This window comes from Choloepus didactylus, chromosome 8 (genome assembly GCF_015220235.1).
Source record: "Choloepus didactylus isolate mChoDid1 chromosome 8, mChoDid1.pri, whole genome shotgun sequence".
NCBI classification, from domain to species: domain Eukaryota; kingdom Metazoa; phylum Chordata; class Mammalia; order Pilosa; family Megalonychidae; genus Choloepus; species Choloepus didactylus.
In genome coordinates, this window is record NC_051314.1 from 130,014,377 (window position 1) to 130,039,080 (window position 24,704).

General features: G+C 35.8%; 1 protein-coding gene across 1 annotated transcript in view; it reads right to left on the reverse strand.

Moving 5' to 3' along the window:
- The window catches only part of KDM5A (lysine demethylase 5A), a 126,004-nt gene that overhangs the window by 67,331 nt on the left and 33,969 nt on the right, over positions 1–24,704 (reverse strand). The window contains 5 exon segments of the mRNA XM_037845025.1: positions 6,007–6,165; positions 6,608–6,727; positions 7,924–8,082; positions 9,393–9,484; positions 10,662–10,767. Coding sequence (XP_037700953.1) covers positions 6,007–6,165; positions 6,608–6,727; positions 7,924–8,082; positions 9,393–9,484; positions 10,662–10,767 — 636 coding nt within the window.

A 24,704-nucleotide genomic window follows, 5' to 3' on the forward strand; every position in this document is an offset into this window, starting at 1 on the left:
TAGTGCTCCGGTTAACTAATCAAGGCCCATACTGAATGGGCGGGGCCACACCTCCATGAAAATTATCCAATGAAAGATCTCGCCCTCAACTGAGTGATCGCATCTCCATGGAAACATCCAAACAAAAGTCTCCTACTCAATCAACATCAATACATTTCCTGCCCACACAAGATTGCATCAAAGATAATGGTGTTTTGGGGGACATAATACATCCAAACCAGCACACATATGTATGATATAAACATGTCTGTATCAACATAGACTATTTCTGGAAGGATATGCTGGAAGATAAACTCGGGGGGCTTCCTCTGTAGACTATAAATTAGGACAGGAGGAAGAATTTACTTTTAATTGTAAAGGACTTCTAGTAATCATGATATGAAGAGGTATGGCAATTCCCCTCCACAGAAAATAACCGGAAAAAAAAGCCTAAAGTATCTAAACAACCATATTAAAGCACTAGAAATCAACCAAAGGCAAACACCAAATTGAGAAGTGTTTACTCTTGAAAAACTAACTGCTAGAGCTTCCGGTAAGAACAGTGGGAGGTTATACACATCTTGCTTGGTACTATTCCCATTCGCTGACCCCACAATCCAAAACTAAGCCAGCTGAACTACAGTTTGACCAGCTTGTAGAAACTGGCAACAAAAACCAGCAACTTTATTGCCAGAGGTACAGACACATCCAGATGGGGGCACAGAAAGGGGTAAACCCACAACATAGCCGGCTAAAAGTGACCAACTCAATTTGCAATGGATGGTGAAACTCTGCAACTTTGCTAACCTAAGGCTTTGGTTTCAGTTCAGGGCAAGTGCTGGACCAGCTAGAAAGTGTACAATGAAATTCTGGAAATGGAAAGCCAAAGAAGGGTCAAGATAAGCTGTCCTCACATTCCTGGCTGACTGAAAAACTACACACATGTATAGGAAGACCTGAGGAGCCTGGCAAATAGTGAAAAATAAACAACAAAATAGGCAAAATAACTTCATCAAAATTAAAACCTTTTGTGGATTGAAGGACATTATTAAGAAAGTGAAAAGACAACTGTGCTGTTTTCGATATATTATGCCCCCACCAAAAGCCATATTCTTTAATGCAATCTTGCAGGGCAGATGTATTAGTGTTGATTAGATTGGAATCCTTTGACCGTTTCCATGGTGATGTGACTCAATCAACTGTGGGCAAAACATTAGATTAAATTATTTCCATGGACATATGGAGCCTGCCCATTCAGGGTGGGTCTTGATTTAATCACTGGAGTCCTATAAAAGAGCTCACAAACAGAAGGTACTCAGGGCAGCTGAGAGAGACATTTTGGAGACTGCCGCCAAAAGCAGACTTTTCCTGACACTTTGGAGATGCTAGCCCAGAGTTTGCCCTCGAGAAGCTGAGAGAGGTCAAAAGGCCCCAAGAAGAACATTTTGAAGAATGCACAGGAGCTGAGAGAGGAGGTGGAACACAACTTGGGATCAGCAGACACCAGCCATATGCCTTCAGAGCTAACAGAGGTTTCCCAGATGCCACTGGCCTTCCTTCAGTGAAGGTATACTTGTTTTGATGCCTTAATTTGGGCATTTTCGTGGCCTTCAGACTGTAAATTTGTAACCAAATAAACCCGCTTTATAAAAGCCAATCCATTTCTGATATTTTGCATAATGGCAGCATTAGCAAACCAGAACAACAACCTACAGAATAAGAGGAAAACAGCTGGAAATTGTATATCTGATAAGGTTTTAATATACAGAATATATAAACAACTGCTACTACTCAACAACAGAAAGACAAACAACCCAAATAATAAAAAGGAAAAGGAGTTGAATAGGCATTTCTCCAAAGAAGATATACAAATGGCCAATAAACACATGAAAAGATACACATCACTAGCCATTAAAGAAATGCAAATCAAAACCACAATGAAATACCACTTCACACCCACTCAAATGGCTATTATTTCAAAACTGGACAATCAGAAGGGTTGTAAGGATGCAGAGAAACAGGAACCCAACCCATTTTTGGTGGGAGTGTAAAATGATGTTGCTACTATGGAAAACAGTTTGGCAGCCCCTGAGAAAGTTAAGCACAGAACTACCATAAGACCTGGCAATCCCATTTCTAAGTATGTACCCCCAAAAATTGAAAGCACTGACTCAGATATTTGGACACTGTTCTCATTTACTAATGCTGCCAGAACGCAAAACACCCGAGATGGACTGGCTTTTATAAAAGGGGGTTTATTTGGTTACACAGTTACAGTCTTTAGACCATAAACTGTCCAAGGTAACACATCAGCAATCTGGTACCTTTACGGGAGGATGGCCAATGGTGTCCAGAAAACCTCTGTTAGCTAGGAAGGCACGTGGCTGGCATCTGTTCCAAAGTTCTGGTTTCAAAATGGTTTTCTCCCAGGACGTTCCTCTCTAGGCTGCAGTTCCTCAAAAATGTTACTCTTAGTTGCACTTGGGGTATTTGTCCTCTCTTAGCTTCTCTGGAGCAAGAGTCTGCTTTCAATGGCCGTCTTTAAACTGTCTCTCATCTGCAGCTCCAGTGCTTTCTTCAAAGTGTCCCTCTTGGCTGTAGCAGCATGCTCCTTCTGTCTGATCTTATATAGTGCTCCAGTAATTTAATTCAGACTCACCCTGAATGGGCAGGCCAACACCTCCATGGAAATTATCCAATCAGTCATCACCCACAGTTGAGTGGGGCACATCTCCATGGAAACACTCAAAGAATTACAATCTAATTAACACTGATAGGTCTGCCCACACAAGATTACATCAAAGATAATGGGTGTTTGGGGGGACATAATACATTCAAACTGTCACAGACACCAATGTTCATAGCAGCATTATTCAAGAGCCAAAAAGTAGAATCACCCCAGGTGCCCACCAACAGATTAATGGATAAACAAAATATGGTGTGTATATATATATATATACATACACACATGCACACACACGTACATACATATATATACACACATGGTGGAATTATTCAGTTGTTTAAAAACAATGAGGTTCTGATATATGCTATGACATGGATAAATCTTGAAAGAATTATTATTGAGTGAAATAAGCCAGGTGCAAAAGGACACACATTGTGTGATTCTACTAACATACAATATCTAAAATTAAGAAAATCAGTAAGAGACAGAAAGTAGATTAGAGGTTACCAGGTGCTGGGAGAAGGTGGGGAGGGCGATATGGGGAATTATTATTTAATAGGCACAGGGCTTCTGTTCAGAGTCAAGAAAAAGTCTTGATAATGGTTACTGGTGACGGCAGCACAACACTGTGATGTAAACTGATTCCAACTAAACATACACTAAGAGTGGTTAAAATGGAAAATTTTATGTTATATGGATGTTACAACAATTACAAAGTAATTTTTTTTTAAGTAAAAACCAAGGGAGGAGACTTGAGAATTGGCTGAAACTCTGAATGTTTTCCCAAACCAGCACACAGACCAAATGACAGAGAATGGAAGTTCTATAGGCTGAAGTTATTTTAGCACAAACTGCCCAAATCACTGAAAGATAAAAGCAGAAACAATCCCTAGAGAATTGGATTAAAAAAAATAAAAACTAAACTAAAAAAAAAAAACTGAGCAGAGACATCAGTGGTTCCACATGACACTGGGGAAAGATTCCACAGTTTATGTCTAAGAAAGTTACTTAAAAAAAAAAACCCACCAATGAAATAAAAAGAACCTCCTACAACTCTAGGAAAAAGAAAATGGAATGCAGAGTTGCCGCAATTATCTAAAATAGTATCTAAAATGCCCAGTTTTCAATAAAAAATTACTATGCAAAATATTGGAACTTGTGACCCCAATCAGGAAAACAAACTGTCAGGACAAATTGACTGAGGGGGCCCAGATGTTGAATTTATCAGAGAAAGCCTTCAAAGCAGCTACTAATATGTTCAAACAATTAAAGGAAATTACATTCAAATAACTGAAGAAAACTATGCAAACAATAAGCATAGTTTCTTATTGTTTGCATAGTCATTTTAATTGTCAATAAAATCTCAATTAAAAAAAAAATAGAAACTATTACAAAATAACCAAATGGAAATTCTAGAAATTGAAAGGTAAAAAAAATTGAAAAATTCATTAGATGGGCTCAACAGCAACTTTGAGATAGTAGAAGAAACAATCAGTGAACTCGAAGACAAATCAAAAGGAACTATCCAATCTGAAGAAGAGAGAAAAAAGACTGAACATGAACAGTGCCTCGGAGACTTGAGGAATGATGCCAGTATTCTAATATGTGTGTAATGGAAATCCCAGAAGGAGAGGAGAGAGAAAAATAAAGAAAAAATATTTGAAGAAATAACTGAAAACTCCCCAAATCTGATGAAAAACATTAACTTACAGATCCAAGAAGCTGAATAAACCACAATTAGAATAAATACAAGAGAACTATATCAAGACACATCATTTTTAAAGTTCTGAAAACTAAAGACAAAGAAAAATCTTTAAAGTAGCAAGAGAAAAATGATGTAGCATGTAAAGAACAAAGAGACAATTATCAGAAACAATGAAGCCAAAAGACAGCGAAAACAATATATTCAAAATTCTGGAAATAAAAAACACAAAACACACACACACACAAAAAAACACCTATGAATCAAGAATTCTGTATTCAGGAAACCAACCTTCAAAAATGGACTTTTAATTAAAGACGTTCCCAGGCAAACAAAAACCGAAAGAATTTGTTGCTAGAAGGCCTGCAATACAATAAATATTAAAGTCTGCTCCCCAGACTGAAAGAAAATGACCCCAAATCTTAATTTAGAACCACAAGAATGAAGAGCACCAGAAATGCAAAATATGTGAGTAAATATGTAAAATACAGTACGCATATTTTTTCTCTTAATATTAAAAAAAATACATAAGATTATCTAAAGCAAAATTGTAATGGTATGGCTGTGTTTATAAGCAATTTAGATGCAAAGTACATGATGATAATTGCACAAAGGAGTGGAGGAGTAAATGAACAGAGACTGATGCAAAGTTGCTATATTCATCTGAATTAATATTAATCTAAAGTAGACCGTGGTAAATTAAAGATGCATATTGTGACCCCAGAGCAACCACTAAATAACTCTCTCTCTCTATATATATACAGCCAAAAAGAAACCAAAAGAGAAATTAAATATTTTTAACACCAAAAGAAAGACATAAAAGAGAAACAGAGGAACAAAAAAGACATAAAACATAGAAAACACATAACAAAATTGCAGATATAAATCAGCTATATGAACAATTACATTAAATGCAAATGGACTAAATACTCCAACCAAAATCACAAATTGTCAGACTGGATAAAAAAGCAAGATCCAACTATACACTGTCTACAAGAGATATAATAACCTCAGATTCAAAGACTCAAATAGTTTCAAAATAAACAAAAGGAAAAAAATAAAACATGAAATAATAACCTAAAGAGCTGTAATGACAACACTTTTAATTATATATCCTTCTTTACTATGTTTTTTTTTTTTTAACCATGTATAACTTTTGAAAGATTAAAAACTCTGAAGAGAAAAGAAATGAATCTTAATCCTAATTTGGCTTTACACATAGAGGTTATCTCCCATGTGACAGGACTATACGTATATGTTATAGTTTACACGTATATTTGAAAACCTACCAGGCCAGGTGTTGAAGAAAACTTAATTCTGAACCCATCAAGGAAACGTAATTTTTTATAACAATTAAACTACTTTCTAGATGTTAAAAGAAAAAGAACCAGGCCTAACTTTTAAAACTGGAGTTAAAGTTTTAAAATAAATTATTTTTAAAATACAGTTAAATAGTATTTAAAAGTATTCTGAATTGACTGTTTTTAAAACTGAAGTATATTCATATTGTCCACATCCTACATTATTAATATTTTTAAGTTAACATGGGTCTCTTAAAATTAGAGAAAAGAAATTTTCTACTGTGCAAAGGCTAGATCACATTGAAGATAAGCAAACATTTAGATAATACTATCTGCACCTCTTCTTCTGGCAGCATCTTCCTTTGCCCATCCTTTACAGGAAATCCACTTCCAAAGTCTTTTGAGGAGATATCAGCCCCATACTCTACAATAACATCTTCTTCAATACTGCTCACCAGCCTCCAGAATTCCTTCTCTACTAGTTCTGTGGGAACCATCTACATAGGGAAAACAAAACATAATGCACTTGAACTCGTCTTTTTTATGCAAGAAGCTATCCCAACTAAAAAGAAAAAAAATGAACCAGAATGTCAGAGAGAAGAAATGCAAAAATCAAGGCTGAATTTTAATAGCTTTGGCAAATTTTTTTCGTAAGTAAAAAATGCAAACCCCGTATAAAAATAATTAAACAAAAACAACAGCTGCCATATACCCCACATTTTTCTGTAAAGGATTGCTAATAAACAATTCAAGCATCAAAACTGATTTCTCAACAGAAGAGTGAATACTGCCCATCAGAGAGTAAAAGCTCTAATTCCTAGATTTAGTGTTCTATGATATTTTCATGTTGTCCCTATTTTCTACAAAAATATAAAAGAAAAAGCAAGCCAAAAGCTTTGGGTTCAAATAAATCTTCACATCTCTAAGACAGACACTCACATGGACTGGCATGTTGAAATAATCAGACTTAAAATTATCTGCCATCTCTCCAAAGCTCTGAAGAGTATATTCTCGTACAGCTTGTTCAAATCCAAAGGCTTCTCGAGGTTTGTTACATTCCTGAGAAGAAAAAATACTTTAGATTAAATATTTAAGATGAAATATCAACTATTTCAAACCTCACTGAAACGGAAATAAACAAAGCAATAGCACTCTCAGATATTACCTTCCTCAGTCCTTTTCCTGGATGAAAAAAATCCATTCAACCACAGACAGAAAAGCAAACAATATTTACTTGCAAATGGTATCAAAACATACTGTTCTAGAATCGGAACTGCATTTTCATAGACTTTCAGCACAAAGGTAGTAATGAGACAGTTTTAGACTCTGGAGTTGGCATTAAGATCTGGCACCAAGACAAGCATCTGGAGTACTACTGACTTGGAATCAAGCCCATGGTTGCCTCTTATTCTTTGCATATCAGTGGATTTGGCCATGGAGAAAATAACATGAACACAGAGGAAGGAAAGGTAAAAATGGATAAAGGGATATCTTTTGGACAGCTAGGATATCTGTCCAGGAGAATCATTTGTACACTCTTCTTATCAATCACCATGATCAAAGACTTAACACAAGTATTCATTAGAATACAGATGTCTCTGAATCTAACCTTTAATATAATAAATCAAAGTAGGCCATAAAAGACCTTTGAAGACATTTAGGTATACAGAGCCAACTGTTTCCCTTCAATATCCTATCATGACATCTTGTTATGATAAGTAAACATTATATCTATCACAACATCTCATTAAGATAAGTAAACAGACTAGGTATTTCAAGATAATAAAATTTTAAAAATAATTTTTCAGTAAGAAAAAATTTAGCATAATCAAGCCAAAAGTTGGACAAGCTAAGAAACACCATATTATTTCCTTGATAGCACAAAAAAAGGAAAAGAATGCATAAATCCTAAGTTCCAAAACTTCATGCCTGACTTTTTTCTTAAATTAAAAATGGAAAAAAAAAAAACAGCCTACAGCTTTCCTTCATTTTTATTGTCCAGAAATACGAATATTAACAAAAGAAGGCTCATTTAACCACAGCGAAAAACAGAATTATCTAACAAACTATCAGAAGGAGAACCTTTGATAGGCAAGCTTCCACAATAATGTTACGTTTCCATTCAATATACCTCTTCAAAAATTCTGGAGATTTAATACTGAGAACAAAGAGGTGGAAAAAGCTTTTGGGAGTGTATGTGGGTAGGCATACATTATTGTCACTAATTTAAAAAACCATAAAGGTTAATCTTGTACCTCAGCAACACATTTTGGACACCTCCAGTCTCCTTTAGGCACGTCAGGCAGTGGGGGAATTAGACAAAATGTATGATAGCTGTCATCACATCCGTCACACAAAAGCAATTTGTCCTCATTGTTTCCCCGACCACAAAACATACAAACATAGAGATCAACCTGTTAAAAACAAAGTAAAACAAAAGTCTATTTTCTGTAGATGACTTTAATAAGTGACATTAAATTTTTACCAGGAACTCCTTAATTGAAACAAAATAACACATACTGAATAGTAAACATAACTTAAATCTTGAATGTCCATTTTAAATAACTGTATTTAAACAGGTTTTTCTAAAACCGCCTAAATTTCCTTTCAGAGCTTCTACAGGCAAGTTAATAACACCATCTCTACTATGCATGAAGGAATCAAAGTAACAAAAATTAGTTCAAAGTTATGGTTCAAAGTATCTGATACTGTCATCAAAGAAGAAAACAACCTACAAATTACCCTGCCATACCTATCATGCCATATAACTATCCATGTCATCAGACTATCTTGCTCAGAAAGCATATCAAGTTGTTAGGATAAAGACTCAAATCCAGGATGCCTGAAAACCAATTTATATAAATAAAATAGACCATGTCATCCTACCTATAAAAATGAATGTATGTAGTAGATTCACATTCATTTATTCACTTGGTTACCCATAAGGTAGATGACTTAGGGTAATAGCAGAGGCATATGGGACAAAACAAGGTTATTGTGCTGGTTTGTATATACTATGTCCCCCAGAAAAAGCCATATATTTTAATGCAGTCCATATATTTTAATATGGGGGCAGACATATTAGTGTTGATTAGGTTGGAACCTATTGATTGAGTGTTTCCATGGAGATGTGACTCAATCAACTGTGGGCAAGACTTTGATTGCATAATTTCCATGAAGGTGTTACCCCACCCATTCAGGGTTGGTCTGAATTAAATCAACGGAGCCATATAAACAAGCTAACAAACACAAGGAACTCAAAGGAATTGAGAGTGACATTTTAGAGCAGCTGCAGCTAAGAGAGGACAAAATGCCCTAAGAGAAACACTTTGGAGAATGCCATCTTGAAACCAGAATTCCAGAGCAGACACCAGCCATGTGCCTTCCCAGCTAACGGAGGTTTTCCGGATGCCATTGGCCATCCTCCAGGGAAGGCACCCAATTGTTGATGCCTTACCTTTGACACTTAATGGCCTTGAGACTGTAACTGTGTAACCAAATAAACCCCCTCTTATAAAAGACAATCCATTTCTGGTGTTTTGCATTCTGGCAGCATTAGCAAACCGGAACAGTTATGTAATCATAAATCAAACCTGCTACTTTAGATTCACCATCAAGGCCTCTAGCCAAATGAGCTAACTAATTGGCATCCCAAGATGATAATAAGTGCAAAACTAAAATAAAAATAAATACTTTCCCTCCTGACACATCACAGAACACTTACGAAGTTAACAGAGAGCGTTCCTTTCCGTTGTCTCATTTGCATGTTAAATGCATCTGACCTGTTGGTAACTTTTCGTCTTCGGGAGACCTCATCTTGAAATAAAAAGTTAAGTAAAAATTAATGTTGAGAGTTTACTATATACCAGATACTATTTTTAAATTACTTATATTAGTTAAATCTGACAACAACACTACATGGTAGATACATTATTATTCCAATTTTAAGATAAAGAATCTCAGGTATAAAGCTAGATAACTTGCCCAAAAATCACACAATCAGCCAGCTGAAGATTTGGGATTCCAAACCAGGCAATCCAGTTCCAGAGAGTTTAACTACTAATGCTACATGGCCTATATGTAGTACTGAGGGACTAAAATTTGAGAATAAAGTTTTAAGATCTCTGCCCATCAATACAAGAATAAAAAAGATAGTCAAAGTGCTTAATTCTTAAGAGTAATTAACAAACATTATAATGTATTTAATAAGCCCTGTCACACTGAATGCTTTGAGACTGACAGAACTATTTCATCTAACCCTCTAGAGTCCAGTCCACAATCTGAACTAAATGACTCAACCACCTGTATCATAACATTCTTAATTAATAAGATTTGTCATTTCATTCAGCTTACATAAATACAGTCAAAAAATATCCATTCCAATCTTTGTTAAACTGAGTTTTTTAAATTCACATGGTACATAGAAAGAACAGTGAAAATTGATTTTTGCATTCCCAATTTTTACTCTCAAATTAAAAGTTTCCAACATGTGAAACTCAGAGAACTAGCTTTATTTAAATGAATTAATTTATTTAAATGAAGTATCACAACACAGCAAGGGCAATTACTCAAAAATATCATAATTATTGTTAGAATTTAAAAGTTGTAAGCTTTCCTGAGTATACTTCAATAATAATGGTCCTTTTAATCCTCTGAATTTAAGTTACAAGGTTTTGAGAGTTACCCTCCTCTCAAAACTAGCCTTTAGAAACTGCAATAAATTTCCTGGTTCCCCAAAAGAGATCTGGAAATCCACTCTTCCAAATTATCAAAAGAGATCTACATAATCAACATAATATGGCTCTTCTCAATATCAACTTAATGTCATTTGTTTTGTTTTTTTTTTAAAGGTGATTTGCCTAGGAATCATGTTACAAGTTCACAACTCTTAAGAAATTCCCAAGGTAAACTGCAATTCAACTAACATCTGAATCTTCTTGTAATCACATTGCTGTACCTTTTTACTTTTTGTGACAGAAATAAAATATATTACCTTCTTTATCTTTTGCTCCCATTGCCAGGCCCACAACCTTGGGTCCAGCCCCAAAAATCTGAAGTTTCTTCAATTCTGTGTTTCTATTCACTTGTCCAGATTCTGACTAAAAAATAATAAAATGAAATTCACATCAGTGTTACCTGTCCCAATTCAAGCATTTATTTACTTACCCAAGAAAAGTTTCAGGATACTCTTCAAGTGGAAAAAAATATATATTTCTTCTCTTTAAATATGCACACTGGCTCATTATACTAGTTGAATAAAGTCTCAAAGCACCATGCAATACCCAGATTCCTTTCCACAAAAGAAAACCTGCCTATCTTTCACAAAAACGTAGCTGTCAGTTAGATTCTGTCCATGGATAGACACTATTGGTTATTACTCAATAGAAATCCTCTCACTTTTAACTTGCTAACAGATACTATTCTTTAATTATCAAGTGATATGCCCATCCAAGGCATATCATGATTCTCTGAAGTCATTCATGCCAATCTCATTTTGCTTTGTTGCTGATGACCAAGCTGCAGGTGGAAACGTGATGCAGTTCTAGCTAATGAGACATAAGAGAGTCTACTGGATGCCACTGAAAAAGATTTTCATTTTTTAATAAAAAAGAAAGCTTCTTCTTCCTCCCATGGAACTGTCTGGTGAATACATGGTACTAACTCTATAGCATCCACAGTGCCTCATGTTAGGGGTGAATCACCATCATACTGAAGAAAACAATACAGAAAGATGGAAAGAGTCCAGGTCCTTGATGACAATGTGAAGATTCTGTACTAATCTGAAACTACCCACCTCTGGAAATCTTACATGAAAATTTTGCCCTTATGAAAAAAAATGCATCCTTAATATTTAAGCTACTGTCATTTGGCATTCTATTACTTGAAGACGAGAGCATCCTGATAGACACTGATGCTAAATCTTGAATATGAGATAGACCATCATCTCTGTGTGCAGATCAAGTAAAACACCAAAATGTATTTAGAAAGTACTATCTCAATGAGAAAAAAAATAAACCAAAATGCAGGCTACTTTGTAAGTCTATGGCTAAATAACAGAACACATGCAGTATGGGCCAAAAAAAGATCTTAAAGGAAGACTCAAACCAACCAAAAAGGAATGTCAAAATTCATCTTTAAACATCAGGATACTGAGAACGTAAGATGGTGGCTAGGAGAGACAGAGCAAAAAAAACACCTCCATGAAAAACACTAGATAAAAGCCAGAGAGTGACCCAGAACACCAGTTCCAGCAATGCACCAGCTGGACAAGGTCTGCTAAATACACAGGGACTGTGTACTTGGTGAAACTGGGAGTCTGTGTTCTGAAATGAGTGAGTGAGTGTCCGGCAGCCACGCTGCGGTGTGGGGAAACCATGGTTTGGCGTTTGGAGGCGGACTAGTTCTTTTTAAACAAAAAAAAAACCCAGGAGCGGTTGAAGACATGGCAGCGAGAACCACACAGTGAAGCGCAGCGGGAACGGGCTGTGCGAACATTTCATTATCTGGCACAGAAGATAGCCTTTCATGGACCCACTGCTAATTGTCTCAGAGCGGGGAGGCAGAGGTGAGCCAAAAGGGGAAAAAAACTGCACCCTTGCAGCCATATTCCTGGCGGGCTGGGAATGCTCCTGCCTGGTGCTGGAGCCCCAGACAAGAGCTGCACCAAGGGACCCAGTGTGACGGGAAGTGTTTCCCACGACACTGCGCACAAGCCACAATATCAGGCATGGACAGTGGCCTTTCGCGCACCCACAGCTGGTTGTCCCAGAGTTGGGAAGGCGGAGATTAACACGCCCCATTCAGCCATCTTTACAGCAGGCAGAGAATGCCCCCGCATGGCCCGTCATCCCAGGGTTTCCGTTGAGGAACAGCACGCACTTGTGACACAGCACAGCCTTCCCCTGGAAGGGCACGGCTGGAAAGAGGGACCCACTCGGAAATCCCAGGGACCCTATGCCAATACCAAGGACTTCTGGGTCAGCGTCAGAGACAATCTGTGGTGAGGCTGAAATGAAGGTTTAGACTCTTGCAACAGCATTAAATTTCCTGGAACAGCTGGGAGGTTTAATTATTAAAGCTGCCCTGCCTCCCTAACCATTCAGACACACGCCCCACATTCAGGGTGGACAGCACCAACAACACAACCAAACTTCAAACACCAATTGGACCCCACAAGAACCAGACCCCAACACACCACAAAGACAAAGTTGGGGAGAAATGACTTGAGGGAAATAGGTGACTCGCTGATGCCAGTTAGAGAAAGTGTACACCACCAAGCTGTAGATCTGACAAATTAGAGATTGGGGTTTCAATAATCCTTCACATCCTAAAAGAACACTATCAAGTAAAGCAAATGCCAAGAACCCAAAATCAACAGAAAATTTTAAAGCATATGAAAAAACCAGATGATATTGATAACCCAAACACCCAAATCGAAAGATCAGAGGAGACACAGTACTTGGAGCAATTAATAAAAGAACTAAAGACAAACAACGAGAGAATGGCACAGGATATAAAGGACATGAAGAAGACCCTAGAAGAGCATAAAGAAGACATTGCAAGAGTAAATAAAAAAAATAGATGACCTTATGGAAATAAAAGAAACTGCTGGCCAAAATAAAAAGATTCTGGATATTCGTAATACAAGACTAGAGGAAGCTGAACAATGACTCAGCGACCTTGAGACCACAGAATGGAAAATGAAAGAACAAAAGAAAGAATGGGGAAAAAAATCGAAAAAATCAAAATGGATCTCAGGGATATGATAGATAAAATAAAACATCCAAATTTAAGACTCATTGGTGTCCCAGAAGAGGAAGAGAAGGGTAAAGATCTAGAAAGAGTATTCAAAGAAATTGTTGGGGAAAACTTCCCAAACCTTCTACACAATATAAATACACAAAGCATAAATGCCCAGCAAACTCCAAATACAATAAATCCAAATAAACCCACTCCAAGACATATTCTGATCAGATTCTCAAATACTGAAGAGAAGGAGCAAGTTCTGAAAGCAACAAGAGAAAAGCAATTCACCACATACAAAGAATTGTATGTATGTATGTATAAGACTAAGTAGTGACTACTCAGTGGCCACCATGGAGGCAAGAAGGCACTGGCATGGCATATTTAAAATTCTGAGAGAGAAAAATTTCCAACCAAGAATACTTTATACAGCAAAACTCTCCTTCAAATCTGAGGGAGAGCTTAAATTTTTCACAAACAAATGCTGAGAGATTTTGCTAATAAAAGACCTGCCCTACTTCAGTTACTAACGGGAGCCCTACCTACAGAGAAACAAAGAAAGGAGAGAGATATATAGAGAAATTTAACGGACATATATAGAACATTACACTCCAAATCACTAGGATACACATTCTTCTCTAGTGATCACAGAACTTTCTCCAGAATAGACCATAGGTTGGGACATATAACAAGCCTCAATAAATTAAAAAAAATTGAAATTATTCAAAGCACATTCTCTGACCACAATGCAATACAAATAGAAATCAATAATCATCAGAGACTTAAAAAATTCATAAACACCTGGAGAATAAAAATGAGGGGGAGATGAAAACATTCCCAGATAATCAAAAGCTGAGGGACTTCATCACCAGTACATCAGTCCTATTAGAAAAGCTAAAGGGAACTGTGCAGGCTGAAAGGAAGGAACACTAAACAACTGACTGAAACCACATGAAGAAATAAAGATTTCCAGTAAAGATCACATGGTAAATACAAATACCAATACTACTGTATTTTTGATTGGTAACTCCACTATTTACTTCCTACAGGATCTAAAATACATAAAGGGTAATGACAGATCAGTGATTTTGGAATCAATGTAAAATACATAATTTTTGACAAAAACTACATAAAGGTGGGGGAATGAAGGAGTATAGGAACATAGTTTACGTATCCTATTGAAGTTAAGTCGGTATCAAAGAAAACAAGATTGTTATAGACTTAAGATGTTAAATTTAAGCCCCACGGTAAACACAAAGAAAGTACCAGAGAATATGATCATAGAGTTGAAAAGTAGAGTGTGGGTTACGAGAAGTGGGGGAAGGGGCAATGGGGAGTTAATACGAAAGGAGTATAGGATTTCTGTTAGGGGTGAAGAGAAATTTCTAGTAATGGATGGTGGGAAGGTGATGGCATTGCAACATTGTGAATGTGATTAATCCCACTAAATGGAATGCTTGGGAGGGGTTGGAATGGGAAGATTTATGCTGTAGATACGTTTCCACAATTGAAAAAAAAGACAGTCTAAATAGATAATGACAATTAAATGCCATACATGATCCTGGACAAGATCTAAGAATAGAGGAGAAAAGGCTCAAAAGGACACAATTAGGACATAAGGGAAAAAATGAAATATAAAATGTAAGCTTTATATCTATGTTAAATTTCTTGAACTTAACTACACTTAATCTGATTACATGAATATTCTCGTTCACAGGAAATGTATATGCGAATTATATTGTTTGTTCAAGGATGTGTGCAGAACTTGCTCTCATATGTTTAGAAGACAGAGCAACAGATGATGGATGATAGATAGGGAAGGAGGGAGGGAGGGAGGGAAAGAAAGAAAGAAATGGTAAAGTGACAAAATATTAAAGTTGGTAGATCAGAGTATCAGTGGAGGGGGAATAGGGTATGCTGGAATTCTGTGTATGGGGTTTGTATTATTTTTGCAACTGTTCCTGTAAGTTTGAATTTATTTCAAAAAAAAAAAACAAACAAAAAACCAGTATACAGACTTAGTTATAATACCCAACTTCTAAGAGTAAGTTCAATAACCAAAAGAACACTATATATACTTTACCACTATTAAAACATACACAATAATAAAATAATAATAAAAGCTAACAAATACTGACTATATAGTATGTGCCATATCTCAGTGTTTTAATCAATTAATCCTTACAATAACCTTCTGAAACAAAAAAGTTTTTAAAAAAAGTAGAAATAAAACCTCTGATCTCAATAAATTAAAAATAACAAAATCAAAATTCAAAAAGGCCCTTCCATCTGGAAAATCTATTAAATCTATTATTATGTTTAGGGCGATGGAAATGTTTTGGTGTTGGTTGGTGGTGATGGTAGGACTACATTATGAACATTAATTAACAGCACTGAATTGTATTCTTCAAAGTGGTTAAAAATGGGAAATGTTAAATAGTATATAATGACCACAACAAAAATTTAAAAACAAAACAAAAATAATGATAATAAAAAGAACATAAATCTCAGTCTTTGGAATAAATTAAAGCACTTATTGCAGAAAATTTAGTCATATAAATAAAAATATGAATAAAATAAATGAATGAAAGTAAATGAAAACTCAATCTCATACATGAATTTCAATGCAAAAATCCTAAATATATTATCAGCAAACAAAGCCCAATGGTACATTGAGAAAATAAATCAAGTAAAACTGATTCTGGGTCCGTAAGGGTATGTCAGTATCAGGAGATATATTAATATAATTTATCATATTAATAGATGTAAGGAAAAAAAAACATGGTAATATCGAGAGACGACTTTCTTTGACAAAATTCAACATCCATTCCTGATGAAAAAGAGAAAAGAAATTGGGACTTTAAACTTAGTATGATAAAATGTATTAAAGCCAGGATTTCACTTAATGGGGAAATACCAGAAGCATTCCTACTAAGGTTAGAAGTAAGACAAGGAGGCCAATTATCTCCACTACTATTAAAACTGCTGGCAGTATTACCCAATGGAAATAAGACAAGAACAAATATTTAAAGATAAAGAATTGGAAAAGAAGTAAAACTAGTGCTATATGTAGATGATCTGATGGTATATATGGAGAATCAATGATAAAACTAAAAAACAAAATAGAATTCTGTAAGAGAGTGAGAATATAAGATTAACATAAAAATAGCTTTCTGTGTATAGTCTAGTGAATATTTTATCAGTGTCATTTTCCTGGTTTTAATAATATACTATAATTACTTAAGATGTTATCTTTGGGAGAAGCTAGGAGAAGGGTATTTGGGAACTCTATGTATTATTTTTGCAACTTCTTATGAATCTAAAATTATTTCATTGATTTTCAAAAAAAATCAACAGCCTTTATGTATACAAAAAATAACAAGTTAAAAACATAAGGAAAGAGAAAACCTTATGTATAATAACACAAAAAATTAAAACTTAGGTATAAAGTTAAAAAGAAATGTGTAAAACCTACATGGGGAAAAATTTTAAACACTCCTGAAGTATACAAAAGTAGACTTGAACAAATAAAAAGATATCTCCTTCCTGGATAGGATAAATCATATCATAAAAATGTCCATTATTCCCACATTATAATATAAATTCAAGAATCTCAGTATTTTAAAAACAAGCTTTTTGTTTCCAGAGCTAGAAAAGTTGACTCTAAAGTTCATATAGAAAAGTAAATATGTAAGAATAGCTAATAGAACCTTTTGAGAAAAAAAAATTAAGAAATGGGGTGAGACCAGCCCTACCAGTTCTTAAAAATTCTCTGTAACTGAAACATAAAACAGCATGGTACTAGGAAGTAAACAAAGCAATGAACTGATGGAACAGAATAGGAAGTCAAGAAACAGACCTCAACATATATGGAAATTTAGTATATGATCAAGTATATGGAAATGTAGCAAATGATAAAGTGGGCAATTTAGGTAAACTCAAAAAAGAATTTTTTAAGAAAATAAATGGTGTTGGACCAAATGGATAAGCATTTCCATCAAGATACAGCAGGATTCTTAAGTCCAAAGGGATAAGAGAACAAAAAGAAAAAATACAATACTAGGACAAAACATGGGTGAATTCCTTAATGACCTGAATGTGGAGAATGGCTTTCTAACTATAACTCAAAATATAGATGCAATAAAAGAAAAACCTGAGGAACCAATTACAATGGTGGAGTGAGATAAACTAACGCTCCTTCCCCTTACAGAAGCTTTAAGCAACAAACGAGAACTAGCAGACGCATCTTTCTCAAAGCTTCGGAAAAAGTGAAAGGGTTACAGAAATAGGGCAAATGTCAAATCAAGAAACAGACAACTTAAAAATGAGAGGATTTCCCTTTCCCGATCCCCACACTGGCTTGGTGCAGAGCTGGCTCACATTCCCAGTGCAGGTCCCTGGTTCATGTTCTGGAGGGAACAGAGCAATCTTTGTGAACATACTAGGGTGCGTGGATGTCTGTGCACTCTGGTCACAGTGTGAGGACTGAACCAGGACACTTGCTGCAGGATCAGAGTCCCAATATCTGCCCTGCATGTAGAGGCAACTCACAGAGTTCTCCTAAGGAATGTTATAGGGAAACAGTGTTTCCTATGGGAATGGGGACATGTGTATGTATATCCATGTAAACAGGGGAATCACTATGGCCACGCGTAAATGACAAGACACATGCAGAAAAGACCAGGGATGACCCTATGATATTTCCTTGGGCTATTCTCTAAATACCAGGAAAGGTGTTTTCTTTCTTTTTTTCGTTAACTCCTGGCATTGAGGGAAAGCTCTGTGATAACCCTAGGTGAATACAAGCTTAAGGAACAGATATTTTGATGTCAAAATTCCAGATAACACATTAAAATATCAAAATGTTCAAGTCACAGCAAAAGATTACAAAGCATACAAAGAAATAGAAAATGGCATAATGAAAAGGAACAGTTAGATGAAGCAACAGAAACTATCACCAAGGAGAACCAGACCTGATACATATCAAATAGACTTTTTAAAAATGGTCCTACTCAACTTATCTTTCTGGCATTGTTTTAGTATGTGGAAGTCTTACAATAGCCGGCTTGATGCACTGTTTCTCTCCCAGCCTTTCTTCTACATTGTTTTCCTTTGCTCATTTATTAAGGAGTATTGATTGAACAGCTACTATGAACTAAGCGCTGAGTTTACTGTGATGGCTAAAACATATTTGTGTCCTTCCAGCTTTGCAGAATGCATAAGAATTAAAAAAAAAAGTGGGTTAAGCAATAATTATAATACATTGTGACAAGTGCTGCATAGCAACATAGGAAGGCATAAAAACTCTGCCTGGGTTGAGATTAACAAGTTTTTTATTTCATAAACTTTGTTGTAATGAACCAGTGCTACAGTGACAAAAAAAAAAAAAAAAAAGGTCCTAAATATGATCAAAGAGCTAAAGGAAAAAATGGACAAAGAACCAAAGGAAATCAGGAGAATGATATATCAACATAAAGTGAATCTCTACAGAGAAATCATGAAAAGGAACCACACACAGCTGAAGACCACAGTAGCAGAGGACACTTAATGGGGAAATACTAGAAGCATTCCTAGTATTCCCTAGGAAAATTCCCTAGAGTGGTTCAACAACAGATTGGAGCTAGCAAAAGAAAGAATTGGTGAGCGTGAAGGTAAGACAACAGAAATCATTCAGTACGAGGAGCAGAAAGGAAAAAGAAGGAAGAAATGTGACCAGAACCTGAGATGCCTGCGGAACACCATCAAGTATACCAGTGTATCAATCATGGGAATCCCAGAAGAGAGAAGGGATACAAAGAATATTTGAATAATAATAGATGAAAACTTGCCAAATTTAACAAAGGCCTGAATATACACATCCGAGAAGCTCAACAAATTACAAAATGATAAAAACACATAAACCGCCTCATAGACATATTATAGTCGAGCTGTCAAAAGTCAAAGATAAAGAGAGAATCCAGAAAACAGGAAGAGAAGCCACAATAAGATAAAATGCCAATTTCTCATTAGAAATCATGGATATAGGAAGGCAATGGGATGACAAATTTGAAGTGTTGAAAGGAAGTAATTATTAAACATGAATTCTATATATGGCAAAGCAGTCTTTCAAAATTAAGGGAGAGATTAAGACATTCCCACATAATCAAAAGCTGAGGGAATCCATTACTAGTAGAACAGTCATACAAGAAATGCTAAAGAAAGTTCTAGTTAAAGGGAAAGGACACTAGACAATGGATTGAAGCCACATGAAGAAATAAAGATCTCCAGAAAAGTTAATAACATGGGTAAATATAAATGCCAAACTCTTGTATTTATGGTTTATAATTCAATTTTTACTGTCCAAAGAATCTAAAATGGAAATGCATAAAAAATAATGATACATCAACAGTTTGAGATTCATAATGAGTAACTGTGTAATTGTGTCAAGAACCACGTACAGGAGGGAGGACAGAGGGGTACAGGAACATAGTTTATGTATGCTAGTAAAGTAAAGTTGTTATCAAATCAAGCAAGACTGTTATATATACATACATATATATATATATATGTATAGGATGTTACATTTAAGCCCAATAGAAACACAAAGAAATATTGGGAAAATATGCACAGAAGGAAATAAGAAGGAATTTTAAAGGAATCACAAGAGGTCAAATAAATACAAAAACAGGCAGTAATGAAAGAACTGGGGAACAAAAAACATACATGATTTACCAAAACCAAATAGTAAAATGGTAGTAGAAAGCACTGTATTATCAGTAGTTACCTTAAATGTAAATGGGTTAAACCCTCCAGTCAAAAGGCAGGGACTAGGAGAACAGATGAAACAACAAGACCAAACTATATGCTATTTCAGACTCACCTTAAATTCAAAGACACAAATATACTGAAAGTGAAAGGAAGGCAAAAATATTCCTTGCAAATACTGATCAAAAGAAAGCAGGGGTGGCTTTTATTAATACCAGACAAAACAGACTTTAAGTCAAAATCTGTTATAAGGGACACAAAAGGGCAATATATATTGATAAAAGGGTGCTTTATCAAGAAGATATGTGGTTATAAACATATACGCACCTAACAACAGAGCTCTAATTATACAGAGCAAACACTGACAGATTTGAAGGTAGAATCGGTCTGATATTAAGAGGAGACTTAAATACATCACTTTCAAGAAGTGATGGAATATCCAGATAGCAAATCAATAAGGAATGACACTATAAACCATCTAGGCCTAACAAACATATGTAAGAACACTTCATCCAACAACAGTAGAATACACATTCTTCTCAAGTATACATGGATCATTCTCTAGGAGAAATCATATGTTAGATCGAAAAACAAGTCTCAATAAATTTAAAAAACACTGAAATTGTACAAAGTACCTTCCCCAATAACAATGGGATGAAGCTGGAAATCAATGACAGAGAGAATTGGAAAATTCACAAATATGTAGAAATTGAAAATACACTCTTAAGCAATCAATGGATCAAAGAAGAAATCACAAAGGAAATTAGGAAATACCTCAAGACAAATAAAAACAAGAATACAACATATAAAATTTATGATATACAGCAACAGTGAGCTCAGCAGAAAATTTATAGCTCTAAATGCTTACATTCAAAAAGAAGCATAGAGGGATACAAGTGCTGGAGAGGGGAAAAAAGCACACCTGAAGGAATTTTTAAAAAACCAAATCCAAAGTAAGTAGAAGGAAAGAAAAAATGATGATTAGATCAGAGATAAATGAAATAAAGAACACAAAACCAACAGAGATTCAATAAAACCAAAAGTTGGTTCTTTGTAAATATTAGTAAAATGAGCAAACCTTTACCTAGACTGAGAAAGAAAAACAGAGAAAGGAGGCTTATAAAAAAATCAGATGGATGAGTAGAAAAATGGAGGCAAAAAAAACACACACACAAACATACACAAAAAACACCCAGTGATCTTTTTTACTTTGTCCTTTTTCACTTTAATTTTTATTCTTATTACTTTTGTGTGTGTGGTAATGAAAATGTTCAAAAATTAATTTTGGTGATGGACGCACAACTGTATAGTGGTACTGTGAAGAGCTGAATGTATGCTTTGTATGCCTGTATGGTATGTGGATATATCTCAATTAAACTGAATTATTAAAATTTTTTTAAAAAATCAGAAATAAAGAGAGAACATTACCACAGACCTTATAGAAATAAAAAGGATTATAAAAGAATATTATGGATCCAACATAGCTGATTAGGGAGAGGCTAGGTTCACTTATCTCCCAGAAAAGCAAACAGGGTTCAGGCAGAATCTGTCAGCAACAATGAATCTGGGTCTCTGGAGATCACAAGAAGTGCTCTACAACACCCAGGAAAGTGTGGGACATAGAGACAGAAAGCTACGGTTAAAGAACACGAGTAATCCCCCTTAGCTCTGGTTCCTGGTGCCCATCCCCTACTCTCAGCAGAAACTGGAGGGCAGGAAGCTCCAGACTGAAGGGCAGAGGAGGTCCACTCTCCCAAGAAGTCCACTCTCCCAAAAACAGGGTGGGACATAACTTAGCACTGTGCCAAACTTCTAGCCCACAAATTTGCATTGCTGGGACCAGCAGTAGCTTAAACCCACCCTGCCCTCCTCACTACAGGGAGCTAGCTAGCTAAAAAGAACCCACCTACTGAGGGCTGAAGAGAATAAGTTACTGAAGAGCACCATCTGCTGGCTGGTGAGGAAAACACACCCCCAGGAAGACATCTAAAGACTTATGGGTAAAGAGGGACATATGGTGGGCAGGCTAGGAAAGTGCACCCATGGGAAACGAAATTAAAGGCTTTTTTTTCTTTTTCTTTCTTTTTTTTTTTAATTGTGATTGCTCACAGACCATACAATTAACCATAGATCCAAAGTGTACAATCAATTGTCCCTGGTACCATCATACAGCTGCGTATCCATCACCACAATTAATTTTTTTTTTTCAATTTTTAGAACATTTTCATTACTCCAGAAAAGAAAGAAAGACAAAAAAGAGGAAACTCCAATCCTCCCACATCCCTAACCACCCCTGCCTCAATTGTTGACTCAAAGTATTGGTACAGTACATTTGTTACTGTTGATGAAAGAACGTTAAAATACTAACTGTAGTATAAGTTTGCAATATGTATATTTTTTCCCTATATGTCCCTCTACTATTAACTTCTAGTTATAGTGTCATACACTTGTTCTGGTTCATGAAAGATATTTCTAATATTTGTAAAATTAATCATGGACACTGCCCACCACAAGGTTCACTGTTTTATACATTCCCACCTTTTAACCTCCAATTTTCCTTCTGGTGACATACGTGACTCTGAGCTTCCCCTTACTATCCCATTCATGCACCATTTGTCACTGTTAGTTATTCTCACAACATGCTAGCAACACCTCTGTTCACTTCCAAACATTTAAGTTCCACCTAGTTGAACATCCTGCTCATAATAAGGATCCACTCTCCATTCTTTAGCCTCATTCTATAACCTGGTAACTTATATTTCATGTCTATGAGTTTACATATTATAATTAGTTCATATCAGTTAGACCCTGCAATATTTGTTCTTACGTGTCTGTCTTATTTCACTCAATATAGTGCCCTCAAGGTTTCTTCATCAACCCATTTTTCTTATGACAGTTTTGTACACACACCATACATTCTATCCTAAGTAAACAATCGATGGTTCCCTGTCTAGTCACATTATTTATGAATTCACCACCCTCACCACTATCTATATGAGGACATCTCCATTTCTTCCACAAAGCAGGAGAGTCAAAGAAGGAAGAGAGACAAAAGAAAAAAGAGGGAAAAAAAATGACAGATAGGCAGCAATAAAAGGAAAGATAATATTAAACTAAATTAGAATAGTCAAAAAACATTACCAAAGTGAAGAGTTCCATACCCCTCCCTTATGCCTCCCTCTTACATGCATTTAGCCCTGGTATATCATTTTTCCCCCAATACCTCCCTATTTTTAACACCTTGCAAGGTTGACATTCATTTCTTCTCCCTCACGAAAAAACATGTTTGTACATTTTATCACAAGTGTTGATAAAACACTTCAGGTTTCACTGAGTTATACAGTCCCAGTCTTTCCTCTTTTCTTCTGGTGTCCCACATGCTCCTAAACTTCCTCTTTCAACCATATTCATATTTATCTTTGTTCAGTGTACTTACATTGCTGTGCTACCATCACCCAAAATTGTGTTCCAAACCTCTCACTCCTGTATTTTCTGTTCTGTTTGCAGTGCTCCCTTTAGTATTTCCTGCAGAGCAGGTCTCTTGTTCACAAACTCTGTCACTGTCAGAGAATATTTGAAGCTCTCCCTCATATATGGACAGTTTGGCCAGATACAGGATTCTTGGTTGGTGGTTTGTCTCTTTCAGTATCTTAAATATACCACCCTACTTCCTTCTTGCCTCCGTGGTTTCTAATTAGAAATCTGCATATAGTCTTATCAAGCTTCCTTTGTATATGATGGATTGCTTTTCTCTTGTTGCTTTCAGGATTCGCTCTTTGTCTCTGACGTCTGATAATCTGATTATTAAGTAGTGTGTTGGCGTAGGCCTATTCAAATCTATTCTATTTGGGGTATGCTGCACTACTTGGATCTGTAATTTTATGTCTTTCATAAGAGATGGGAAATTTTCATTGATTATTTCCTCTATTATTGCTTCTGCTCCTTTTCCCTTCTCTTCTCCTTCTGGGACACCCATGACACGTACATTCCTGCATTTCATGTTGTCATTCAATTTCCTGAGACTTTGCTCATATTTTCCGATTCTTTTCCCTATCTGCTCTTTTGTATGTAGGATTTCAGGTGTCTTGTTCTCCAGTTCCTGAGTGTTTTGTTCTGCCTCTTGAGATCTGTTCTTGTATGTCTCCATTGTGTCTTTCATCTCGTGTGTGCCTTTAATTTCCATAGATACTGCCAGTTGTTTCCTCAAACTTTCAATTTATACCTTATGCATGCCCAGTGTTTTCTTTATAGCGTTCATCTCTTTTGCCATATCTTCCCTAAACTTCTTGAATTGATTTAGCATTAGTTGTTCAATTCCTGTATGTCAGCTGAAGTGTAAGTTTGTTCCTCTGAGTGGGCCATAACTTCGTTTTTCTTAGTGGAGATTGTACTTTTCTGTTGTCTAGGCATCTGGTTTCCTTGGTTACCCAAATCAGCTTTTCCCAGACCATCACAGGCTCAGGTCCCAGAAGGAAGAAATATTCAGTATCCAGTTTCCCTGAGGGTGTGTCTTAAGAGGATTGACACACCCTGTGAGGCTTCAAGCCAC